Below are 13,897 nucleotides of genomic sequence, written 5' to 3'. Positions count from 1 at the left end.
CGTTACAAGTATTTAGAGCGAAAACTTCATGGTTTATTATCCCTAAAGATCAAACTCAAGATTTTGGGTAAAACTGATAGTTCTCTAATTAATTAACTATACTTTTTTACTTCATTAATTGTCTTTATCATCTCTATGTCACATCGACATTCTTAAATTGACACACCAACCGACACACTTCTACCAACAACATATCTTCGTTCCATCATTTTATTTTACACACAACAAACACATATCCACCCAATGAACCCGCTTTGGTTTTTGGAGAAAACCAAGCATACGAGGCATAAAAATGATATTTAGCCAGTAGTTTAAAGACCGACGACTAGCGAAGAGGACAGTTGATCACACCGGTGTTATAACAACAAATTAAGAAAAAGTCTTCATTAAGAGTCTTCATATATCAATGTTATGGTACTCTTTCACCCGGCCTATATATATTTTTTCCCTTCAATATGTAGTCCCGGCCACTAGTAGCATATATTTTAAGCTAGACTAGATATATACATAGTTACATACTTCACTTTGAGGCATACCAATGTTTAAGCTAACCCCATATATAGCTTTAACTTGAACTACTAGTGAATCTTTTATATATAAATTAGCTATATATTTATCAACATTTGTCCCTTTGATGATATGATGTTTTCCACAAACCCTTTTTCACAGCTTTCTTCATCATCATCCAACCATGTCTTTCCTCCTCCTTCCATCAATTCTTTGCTTGATGATGAAAATCAATGGAATAGCCCACGATTTGCTCATGAAAATGATGACAAGTTTAATAATAATTCAAGTGAACAAAGTTTAGTTCAAGGCCAGTTAGGGTTGGAAAACTACTACCATAACGATCTCTTGGACATGGAAAAAAAGTCTCCCAAGAAAGATCATCATAGCAAGATCCATACTGCGAAAGGCCCTCGAGATCGAAGGGTAAGATTGTCAATTGAAGTTGCAAGAAAGTTTTTTTTCCTACAAGATTTGTTAGGGTTTGATAAAGCAAGCAAAACCCTTGATTGGCTTTTTAACAAGTCCAAGATCCCAATTGTTGAACTTGTTAAAAGAAAGAGACAAACTAGTAGTGCCTCGATAACCGACGAATCTGAGGTGGCTAATTTCTTGGAATCTCTTGAAGATAATCAAGAGGGACTTAAAAAGAAAAGGGTCCCGAAAAGAAAGAATTTGATTGCAAGAAATAATTATTACAAATCTGGATCTCCTGATGTGATTAATCAGTCAAGGGCAGAGGCAAGAGCAAGAGCTAGAGAAAGGACTAAAGAAAAAATGCAAAATAAAAATTTTGATAATAATAATAATGTTGTTATTGGTGACTGTTGTTCTTCAAATTTGACATTTCAAACAAGTTTTTGGAGTTCAATTGATGAGTCACCAATTAATGATTATAACAATGACAGTATTGGGAAGTCAATTATGGAAGAAAATATGTCATTGATGTATAGTTATCAGCACAACCCGTCTCTTTCGATTGAATCCAGCTCCTCCTTCACCGATTTGCCTAAATTTAACGGTGGTCTTGAGCCGCAGGATGACCGTGCAACGATCTAGCTAGATTGGCCATTTGAGGTACTTTAACTTCATCTTGTTGTTCAGATTAACACAAACAGAAACAGGTGGGACTGTTGAATTTTGTTGTTCATGTTGCAGGACTTGCTCAACCAACCAGTATTGTGATGATTTGAAGATGTATACATTTTTGTGGATCTGAATGGTTAATTGTGATGAAGGTGTAAGTCCATAAATTATATATTTAATTGTTGATAATTAATGGAACCAACTTAATTGGATATGATTATTAATTGGTGTTTTTTTATTTCATGATTAGAAATCTATCATGGTCAATTATCTATATAAATAACAATATGTTCACTCCGTAGATCTGCTTCACGTTCTTTTCCCCCCTTAATTTTCCACAACATCTAATGTCAAAAACATAGGATGAAATGCTTTTATACATACCATATAGCATAGTGAGCTCTTTTATGGTTCGATTCTTGTTCACCGATGAAATTCTTGTCATATATATCATCAAGAGGCCGGACTATGCTTGTATTGACTTTACCTTTTCTGCAAACAAAATACCTAGTTTTTTCTTCAGCATGCATCTTGAATTTTATGCAAATTCAAATCTCTCTTATTCTTTGTTGGTCAATTGAAATCTCAATGTGAAATTGTTATCCGTGGAGCCTTATTCTGTCATTGATTGTTCTTTTTTGTTTTCCTTCTGTAACTATATATGTGAATTGAGTTAAATTTCAGACACTTTAATTTTAACTACCCAAATTCTATTAGAAAGATATTGTTCCCATTAAAATTTTTTGGTTGACTAATATTTATGTTCTTAAAATTATGCCCTCCTGGTTTCACTCAGATGTTCCTAATTATGAAATTTAAATTTAGTTGTAGAAAGTTAAATGAGCGAGTCTCCGATTTCCATTTTGATTCTACAACTTTGAGCTATTGCGTTTAGATACATTTGATAATCTTTCATGAATTGTTATTTAAAATTTTATTATTTCTTTTTCAAACATGCATGTATGCGCTCACTAACACACATATATATTTTATACTCATATGTGAGTATACAAAATGAATTTTAGGATTCACATATCCTTTCACAATACAATGTATAGGTGTGTGAATAGGTTTTCACACACCTATTCACTTAGGGCGGCGAAGGCACCACACCTGACCTTTGTGGTCCCCAATTCATTGAGCCAAATGGTCATCATTCGGTTTTGTCACCTGCTATGATGCTAAACTTCATACTTATTTATTTTGGGTTTGATCGAGTTAGAAACTGCCACTTTTCTTTTAATCATTTACAAAAGATGAACGGATGATATAGAGAGTGATCGATATGAAGTTGATGCGATATGAAAGCGCGCTGAATGCTTTGCATAAGTTACTTGGATTTTAGAGCGTGTTTGCCTTTTATAAAAGGAGATTTGCATTAATCCCTTTGGAGCTATATATAGGAAACTCTTTGCATAATCCATGGACTAATGATCCATTAAAGATGGTGTCACTAAGATGGTCTACGTACCAAAAAAGAATTTTTATCGTAAATATTTTAGTACTGTTTTTTATTTCCACTTAAACTAGGTATCTGACCAGCTTTGCGAGTCGACCAATTCCAACGCGACCATATTTTACCTGTTTATTTTTGTAACCAAGTTGTATACATGCTTCAATGGGGAGGAGTTGAAAGCCAAAAGGCAATTGTCCAAGTTGAATACATTATATATATTATGTACCCTTTCAATTAACCATCTCCAAATGATATATAGTACATGTTACTAGTCCTATATTATATATAAAAGCATCAAGAATATTGTGAAGGGAGCTGTTTTCTAAAGTCAGTAAAAAATCAGGTAAGACTAGAAGTCTAGAATGGTCAAGTTTGTGAGTAAGAATAGGTCAGATCAAGTCAGTATTGGGTTTGAATTGTTTGAAATAGAAGAACTTATATCCAGTAGACAAAGCCACAAAGGGTTTAATCCGAGAGATATAAATCACAAGGGATAATTTTGAAATTTAAATATTTGACTTTATCTAGGGTTCATAAATTGGAGTGTATATTTTTCTTTTTGAAACCATACTATACTCTGTAGCTCCATCAACCTCACTTCAACCTTTTTCTTTGCCTTTCTCAAGCACCCTTTCTCTCTTCAAACCCACGTGCCATTTAATCTTGAAATCACTAGCTAGGAATACAACGATACATAGATATATATATTTTCATATCATTTATGTGGTGCATAAAAATATACCTTTGTCACATTTATATTGCCCTGTATAATTTGTAGTTCTTTTCTCACAAAGGTTTCAAATTTCAAAATCTCTCTAGATAAATATGACTATCATGAAAATGGTCAAGGAAATGATTAAATACAGTCAGATATGTTGCGTCCATTTGAGTAAAAAAGATCCGCTATCAGTCTACTGGTCATCCGAACGGGGAAATTAACCTCATAAATAACAGATAGCCTTGATGTATAATTGTCACAATATATAGAAGTTCCAAAACATCTAATTAATGATTTTCGACATAAAAAAGAAAGATGCAATTTACCGACAATCTTTAGTATTAAGAGTGTCCCTAAACTCTAAGTGTGTTTAATGTATACACATTTTTTTTAAAGGTGAATTTCGCTTGAAAACTTCGTGTCGCGATTCGACAGCGGGGGCTCTAACATACGTTGTCTTAACCGGGTCCGCGTTAGAGAGCTCACTCGAATAAATAGCGAGAAGCATTTATTTATACTTTATCTATATATGTGTAGTACTCTGTAACATATTTGAACACAATATGTATGTTAATGAATAACAATTTTAATGGTTGTTATTTTTGCAACATGATCGAAACTATATAAAATGGCATGCGAGCAAGACAGTACAAGACACTAGTTTAATTAAAGTGTGGTGCATTGCGATGTCAAGCTGCAATCTACACAAGCTGAAAAATGTATTTAGGACACAACAACAACACCGACCAATCGAAGGAACATTACCATGTCCACTTTTGTGCATATATTTGATGGAACAATAAAATTCGACATATTTTATCATCTTTTGCTGCTGATTAGTACAATTTAAGTATCTAAACGACTGAATCCTTATGACATCAGTTGTATGTGTCCTTTTTCCATGCTCAATCTATATATCCAATGGATGCTCGGATTTTGGTTTTACACTTAATTGGAAAAGCTAGGTTTGTCAATTGTCATAATCATATATGGCTGGGGCTATTTTTTTTTTTTTTTTTAACAGCAAAATGGAATTTCATTTCATACTCTAGCAAGATGCTAGTAACATCGAGTACAGATTTGGAATACAATTACAAAAGTTTACATCAAAAATGAAAATTACACCATTTATGTCAATCTATCACCACTTTTGACGCCATTTTGAATATTCATAAAAATGAAATAGATCTAACTTCTTCAAAAATAGCAACGAATTGAAAGAAAAAGTCTTGTGCTCATGCACCACCTCATTTGTGGCCGGGACTACTTGTTTGGTGTTTTATAAAACAAGCATATTTTTGTTAGAAGTAAAACAAAAAGAATAAAAAGACTTTTTAAGTTTGATAAGCATATGTACGGCAGAATTACTGTAATTGTCAGCTAATGTTCCTGATTACAAGATAAACTGTGAAAACTTTAGCAGCCAGAAAAACCACATACTACTGTGTAGAAAAGATTGGGCTAGCTAGGTTTCAACTCCTACTAATTATGTATGTACTTGTATGTTATGTCTTCAATTTCATATCACTCTTGAAACCTTAACTTTGTTTTACATTATATTTCAAGTAGTGTCAATGGCTCGTGTAACTCAGTGCCACAAATAGGCTCTAAATACTCGGGTTCGAGACTAGTTGAGTCAGATAGATACTCATATTATGGAAAGGCAGCCGATTGTATGTGGAACGATTTGGGTCGGGGTGGTTATCAACTTTTTCAAGTACGTTCAAATGTGGCAGATAGATACCGGCCACTAAAATAATACTACTTGAATGCAAGATTATGGCATGCTAATTGACCAAATCGATCGATGTCTAATTTCGGACATCATAAAGAAGGATTTTAAATTATATTTACTGAAAATAAAGGTGAAGGAAGTTTATTTAATTAAATTAAAAGCATAGGTGGACAAGATTTGTGTGATGTCTACATCAATAAGTATACTGAATTACTGATTACAAGCTAAAACAGTACTTTTTTATTAGAAAATTTTTAGTATTTTTACTAACTTAAATTAGCTAAATACAAAAAGCGATTAGTAACGGATCTGAGTTATAGTCAAATTAATACATGATTATCGATGAACTTCTGTCACAGAATCTTTTCCTTGTTAATATCCATCTGTCGACTGTCTATAGTTGTTAAAGTTGTTCTTCATGCTAGCTGAAATATTATAGTTTGATGTAGACATCACATATATTGTCCAGTCCACTACTTCATTGGATCGAAGTAAAAGTCAGAGTTTGTCAAGAAAACTAAAAAAAATAAAACAACTTCGATAATAGTAAGTCGGTTTTCCAAAAAAACCAAAAGGTTGGGTTTGGTTTTATCAGACTAGCTAATTCGAAAGGTTCATAATGAAATATATATACCTCAAATAGTGGTTAGACGTTATGTTTTCTCACCAGAACTGTTAGTTTCAAAACATCGATTTCCATGTAAACATTTTTTTTTCTTTTGGGAACAGCTATAATTTTATTATAAAGCTTTGGCAAGATGCCTAGGCAATAAAAAAAAATACTACAATTACAAAATGTAAGAAAGACTTATCACCCATAACGGCCTAGAGAGACTAAACTTCCTATCACAATTAGAAATCCAATAATAGGATGTGGAAACAATAGAGTTGAACACTTTTGGAAACGTCCTTGTGAAAACGGTCATTTTGGAAATACAGTCATGGGAATTACGTGCATCTAATTCAAAAAGACTCGGTCATTCCACATAACCTAGAAAGAAAACGCCCCCCCCCCCCCCCCCCTCCATTTATTGGCTAGTGAGATTGAATATTTTGGGTTTTTTTTTTCCCTGGTTTTTTTAGATGTAAAAATTTTTCATGAAAATTACAACATAAACTTTCGTTTAATTACAAGTTATTTGATGATATTAGGAGATGTTTGGTTTATAAGATTCAATTAGTACTATGCCCGTACGATGTACGGAATTCTTATATTATGTACGATTAAGTAGTGTTTATATATATATATCTATGAGTAATTTTATTGTCTGACTTAAAAAGGATAAAAAAATATATTAATTAACAAAAAAATAATGTTTCATAGCATTATAATAACAACCATACACACAAATGAAAAATTGTTATACAATATGATATGTAAACAATATATAATATAGCATAGATTTGAATATATAAACGGTTAAAGAAAAATAGTTTAAAAAAAAATAAATTTTTGTTATAGAACGGCAATATTATATTAAAAATAAAGGCAAACTAACAAGATACTAGTAGCCAAGAGTAAAATTACAATTACAATTTAGAATCACAACAAAAGTACCAAATATCTAGACTCTAACTGCGAAAACTTTAAAAGGAGTGAAAAACCTCGTACCAAAAGACATGTGAAAAACTCCCAACCAATGAAGGTCGAGCTACCGGTTTTCACTTCATGTTGTTTTTGATAAAGTCTCAACCATGACTAGGAGAACCACCCATATTGTTAGGCTCGACTTTAGGGAGAGAGTAATGCTGAACCCACACGCTAATCTTCCCTCTAACTTCTTTCATGAATTTACAATTATGGAAGATGTGAAATATATCATCAAATCCATCATTACAGAGCTTGCAACTAAAGGAGCTCACATTTACTCCACGCCCAAACAAATTCTAGTTAAGAAATTTTAATACTCAGTATTATAAACGAAGTAGAAACATGATTATTAAGATTTTTAATTTGTAGTTAATCTAAATGATGACATAAGCAAAAATTAATTTGATGAAATTGACCGATTTGATTGGTTAATAAGTCATTAGTATATATTAGGATTAGGATTAGGATAGCTGAAGAAGTAAGAAGTAAAGACTTTCATTAGACACTAAAAGCCCAGTCCATTAAAGATGCACTCCGTCCAGATCCTGATAAAGTGATAATACACGAACATATAGAAGAAGTCTAAACCAACTTAATCCATCTCTAGTTTAGTTAAAGGCCCAAACTGAACCTTTGCAGTATATATACTTTCCACTTTCCAATACGAGTGATTGTAATGTCGGCTTAACCTTTTTAGTAGCCTTAAGCGATACTAATATTGGAGGTCCTATATTAAAAACTTTTAACAAAACCTTTTTACTTTATTCGGGTCTAAAATGGACAAAAATAAATAATGAAGTTAAAAGGTTAAAACCAAATTTTCAACCACACTATACATGAATGCGAATACATATTAAAGTTATATTATTAAAAATTTTAAGATCACTTAAAAGGAAAATATGTGAATACATATTACACTTATATTATCAAAACTTTAAATTTTAATGCATTATGAAATCATGAACATGAGTCTAAATTGATAAAATTGAAAGTAGAGGGGACTATATAAAATTTAAATATAATAATAGGACATTAATGTAAATCAAGTACAACTAGTCAAACTACACTTTTTTTGACTTTTTGTATCGTCTTCATTCTTCACCTCCTTGCATTTCTCCTCCATTAAAACAAGATCTAAACTTTTTTATTTTTCTTATATTTTGACTTCAATAATCAAACTTTTTAGTATCAAATAATGAGATTATCTATAGAAAACATAGTATACTAGGATCAGATTTCTGAAAAATAAGATACCTAAGCTCGAAAGCTAATAAAATTGGAGGCCTTAAACGACCGCCTAACCTATACATACTATAGAGCCGACTCTGAGTGATTGAAATCACTATTTTTAAATTACAATGGATAAATACACATAATTTCGTATGGTTTTTTAGATTAATTTGAAAAAACGAAAAATTAATTATCTGTTTTCTTGTTAAATATCCGCGAATGAATTCATCCTTATTGAAAATAGTGATTTTTACATATTATATCTAGTTTACTACGAATATACCAGCCTCTATATCGAAAGTAAATTAGGGAGATATGAACCAAGTACGTTAGTAGTACCGAAATAGCTAGGTTGTCTTATTATAAGGAGTATTATTGGAAGGGAGGCTCAATCAGTGCTCAATGGTGGAGCCAGAATATATATGCTCGGGATGGGCCAAAACAAGAGAATAACCGACTGCAAATATGACACTTCAAGCGACGTTGTAATCTCTAACTAACTAAAAATGATAGAGATTATTAAAATCACCTTAATAATAATATGCTAAATTGATGGGACGTAACTTTTAATTTTTTATCTTTTGAAATAGGATGAGCCATATCTTGTAAATTACTAAAATTTCAATGAACTTATAAAGAGTATATTATTGATATTAAGCCTCCCGGATGGGCCTTGGCCCTCTCTAATCTCAAAGTGGCTTCGCCACTGTCAATGCTCCCGCCAATTGGTCAGTAAGTGCTATACTTAATTGGGCGGATGATATAAGTCTTTCTTCTACTATCTCCGGTTGCTTCAATGTTGTGATCCTTACCACAATTTGGATCATTTAGAAGAATAGAAATGAAGCCATCTTTAACAATCTCGAAGCAAAACCATAAAAGCTTTTTGATGACATCGTTGTTTTTTTATTTAGGTGTATTAGTGTTAGAAGCAAGAAATATCGTCCGACGTGGTTTGAATGGCTTGCAAACCCAAAAAATTGTAACTCAATTACCTTGTAACACTTTTTCTAGCATCTTGCTAGCTAGTTATTTAATGAATAACTGTTGTTAAAAAAAAATATTAGTTTTTGGAGGGAGATTGTTTTGGTGAAACTGCATTCCCATATTGGCGCGGATCCAAAAATTGAGTAAGAGGTGTGAGACCCAAAATGTGAAGTAATAATTATTATATTTAACAATATATATGTTAATGAATAAATCTTTATGCTAGTTATTTAATGACAAGTTAGAAGGTTAGTTTTGGCAACTAATAAAAGTTACAAGGTGTTACTAAACATGTTGGAAAGTTGGATTACAATTAGAAGATTAGTAGGTCGGTTTTAAATATCTCGTAACAACCTAGCTAGCTCATATTATATTATATATATTCTATATCCGCTAGAGATTTCATACAGCAAAAACAAAACCCTAAGTATATTGGGAATAGAGAACGTAAGATAGTCCAGGAGAAGTCGAGGTGGTGGAATCATTGTGAGTTTCGTCAGGATCATTCTCGTAGTCTCATCTTTGTAAGGTAACATATGTTCCATCCCGAAGCAATTTAATCTTAAGTTTAAGAAACCGTAGAATAATAGATTGGTTGAGCTTTTGGAATGATATGTTGTCTACTAGTTTGGTTGTTCCGTAAAGGGTATTGTTTTCGAGTTGGGTTTAGTCGCGTTAACATGGAAGTTTACTTGCTGTTAGATTGTAAAACTATAAAACGACATTTATATGCATACCCTTAAACTCTATTTTGATAAAAGATCTGAATTAATAACGGGGTCGTCATCTTTGAGTAGTAGTCGACTAGTCGTGCAAGTTGGTTATTTCGATCCAATCTTCGAAGTGGGTATGGCTTTCAGGAGGAGTCAAGTGTTCACAAGCAAAATTAAAGCTATTGTTCATTAATGGAGTTTTATGTCTAAAAGTGATGGTCATGTTTATATATTAGTAGATAGATAAATATGAATAGCAGTAAATAAAGATACTTATATTAGGTAGTAGTAAAAGAAAAGCTGATGGCCTCTTGACTAAGCAAATTCCATATGTAATGTGTGTTTTATTTATAATAGATTTTAATTATTAGTCTTCATGTGATTAAAAGTAGTGATTTTGTTCAAAAAGGCTTACGTATTAGTTTTGTACATGTCATGTGAAGATTCACATACTATATAATTCTTGGTTTAATTATTCACAAGTGTCATGCAGTATGGAAAAGAATTATTAGGCGTTAATTTGAGATGCGGCTTTTGTTAAAATATAGTTAACGTTTATAGTTAGTTGAATTGTTTTATAAGCAATAGTAGTCATAAAGTACGTAATGAAAGCTCAACCAATCAATTAAGGTTGTATAGAAGATAGTTGCGGTTGATAAAAGTTAGTAAAATGTAATGTTATAATTTGTAGGAGTTTGTAGAGAAGACAGAAAAGCTAAGCAACATTGTCAGGTGAGTTCATCAGATTTTCTTAAACTGGGATACATGCATAGTTAGTTTTGTAAAGTGTAGTTATCATGCTTTTGTTTTGATTTACGGCAGTTATACATGCGTAGTATATATTATCTTATTATGAACATGCAGTTTATTTGGAAGTTTATCTGTTACCATGATATTAGCAGTTGCAGTTTATTCTTTCTGCTTAATACGGAATGGCAGTTCAATATTCCTGTCTTGTAAGACGGAATGACAGTTTAATACTCATGTCTTTTAAGACAGAGTGGTAGTTTATTAGTTGTTCATATGATGATATGTATACTATTGCATGCCAGTCAGTTTATTTGCAGTTATTTACAGTATCTCAAAACAGCATGATATATTTTTGAATGAAGTATTTTATTATATTTAAACTGTGAATTCACCAGCGTTAGCTGACCTAGTAGTATGTATCCCAGATTCTCAGGAAAAGATAAGATGTCAAGCTTTTAAGGGAAATACAGTTTAGCAGACGATCAAGACTTTATCTTATTTTAGAGATTTTAATTTATTTAGATTATGTTTTGATTAGTTTATGATGTTTCAAGAATTTGTAAGACTTTCGCATTTAAGTTTGAGTTTTGTACGTAGTCATTAGCCTTGGAATTTAGCCTTGGCGCATATCCAAAAATTGAGTAAGAGGGGTCACAATTATTTTTGACGACTTAACATTAAAAAAGCTACTGGATAGAAACTAAAACATCAGCCAAAAACTCAGATAAATAGACATTTTAAAAAAAAAAAACAACTCTAATAGAATATATAGAAAACGAACCGTGGAATAATAAATTTAGATTTAGGAAATAAAATGGACATTGGGCTTTGTAATTTTATAAAGGGGCGTATCAAAAAGTAATATTTTTTTTTATAATAATGAACTATTTTGAGGGTTATCTATTTCACCGAAAGGATCGAAACCACATTCGTAGGCCGACAATTTTTCAGGATAGGTCTAACTATTGGAAGCAAATAAAAAAGGAACACCGAGTGGGATCAAAGAAACTAGCGGACTGGTCACTAAATAGATTGTCAAATAGCCACCGAGGCAAGGGGGCACAGTTCTTAAACAAAAGAATGACGATAAAGAGGAAATGATTCAAATTTAAGAAAAAAAAAGTTGAATTGTAAGTCAAGTAAGAAGGCAGGTCCAACTGATTGCCACGTCTGTATTGTAAATATGCAGTTGACGGGGCACACTCTCATCCCTAAAAGAGGACAACCTGAAACTAAAAAAAACAGCAAAATACGTTACTCGCAATTGCTTTGCTACTTCAATTCAAACGCAAGCCCCCTTCTATAGCATAACCTAAAAAAGCTATAAACAAAGTACCAAAGTGGTTGCGGGAACGATATGCTTTGGTTACCAGCGAACGCTTCCAAAGGCAAAAGATTTTTCTTCCTTTTGCTGCATTTTTAGTCAAATAGTTAAGGATATTCGATTAGTAATTAAAAAAGGGGTGGAGGGGAACTTCTTTCGCTATTGAAGCCATGCCTGAGCTGTCAGCTATATTAGTATACGCAGAAAACACATTATTATTTAATCACCAACTATCTCATGAAACGATTATTTACAAAAATATTGCATAACTATGCTCGGCTTGCATACATATGCTCATAACACTATTCATATGCGTATGCTCAAAAATCCATATATTCACATAATTGTATAACGGATGAGAATTCATGTCTCACATAGTTATAAAATCCAAAATTAGACCTAAATAACTAAAAAACAATCATATTTTTTAAAATTTTATACATAATCTTTTTAAGTTCTTTTATCCGCTTATTATGCGTGTTAATAAGATAATTATATTTATTTGAAACATAAAGTATACTATTCCAAGGTTATGAGTACCGTTAAAATGTCGCAACTTTAGTGGCGAAGATATGTTTTTATCAAGTTTTTATTAATATCTCTAGGTAGAACCCGAGTTAATTGGCTAGTGTATTATTATGTCGCAACGCTAAAAAAATATGATAGGAATATCACTATTTAGTATGACAAGTAAAGTTAACTATACCAATTTACCTGAATTTTTAATATGTTAGAACAAATAATTTATATACAAAACTAATGTGATGCATCGATATAATTACAAAAATCCAATGAAAAAAGGCAGATTAAAATTAAATGAGATTAAAATACTTATGAGTAGAAATGAACATTTTTATTCTTAAAACCAAATTAAAGAAGAATATATGAATAGTTGCCATGAAAACTTTAGAATTTGAAAAAGGAAAGATAAAAAAAATATTTTTCTAAAAATGATTATTTCGTTACAAATATTTACTAATGAAATTCCAATATCATTAATTACTTTGAAGCAATTTTTGGATACCCATTCAAAACGTTAGGGTATATTAATAGATGATATGAAGTAGGAGGATTAATATTGACATTGACTAATTGTTAAGTCAAATATGACATCATCATATTCATCGAAAAACTCTTATTCAAAACTAAATTTCATCCAAGGGTTATTAGTTTTTCATTTTATAATTTAGGTTGCTCTTTTATTATTATTATTAGATTAAATGGTAAATGTAAAACAAAAATTTTTGCTGATGCCTTAAACTTTTCATTTAAGTTTTTGGTTTATTAATAGTTTTTTAACCGTAAATTTAGGCTTAGTGTCATGTTTTTCATATACCAACCAGAGATAAAAATAGAGTCGTCTCAATTGCTAATATCTATCTATATCTATATTTATATTATAAAGTAAATTCCTCTGTCTAAATTTTAAGTTTTAACATTTATTTTTCCAAAATGTCCTCTTATTTATTATATATTTACCTAAATAATTATAATACCCTTTTTTCTCTTCTTAAATCTCAACCAATCATTTTTTTTTCTCTCATCTATAAATCATTTATTCTTCAAATTCATTTAAAATCTTGTATCTCAAAAACCGTACATCGATAAATTATAAAATTTGTATGGGTGTTCTTAAAATTTCATGTTTTTTCATTAGAGATGTCATTCGATATACTTTCGACGAATTATTAAATCTGAGGGTGGAACCTGTACGGTTAAAGTATTTGCTATCACACTTTATGACTTGTCACACTTTATGACCTATCATCCTCACCATCTCACCGCCGCAACGCACGAGTT

General features: G+C 31.4%; 1 protein-coding gene across 1 annotated transcript; it reads left to right on the top strand.

Annotated features, from left to right (window-relative positions):
• Nucleotides 1–635: 635 nt before the first annotated feature.
• Nucleotides 636–1,566, top strand: LOC122588129 (transcription factor CYCLOIDEA-like). Its single transcript, XM_043760264.1, has one exon. It carries the CDS (start codon nucleotides 640–642, stop codon nucleotides 1,564–1,566), a length of 927 nt encoding a protein of 308 aa, XP_043616199.1. The 5' UTR covers nucleotides 636–639.
• Nucleotides 1,567–13,897: the final 12,331 nt, after the last annotated feature.

This window comes from Erigeron canadensis, chromosome 2 (genome assembly GCF_010389155.1).
Source record: "Erigeron canadensis isolate Cc75 chromosome 2, C_canadensis_v1, whole genome shotgun sequence".
NCBI lineage: Eukaryota > Viridiplantae > Streptophyta > Magnoliopsida > Asterales > Asteraceae > Erigeron > Erigeron canadensis.
This window is presented reverse-complemented; position numbering and strand designations above follow the sequence as displayed.

Coding starts and splice junctions, on each gene's coding strand:
- LOC122588129 (XM_043760264.1), top strand. CDS start 640: ATGATGTTTTCCACAAACCCTTTTTCACAGCTTTCTTCATCATCATCC.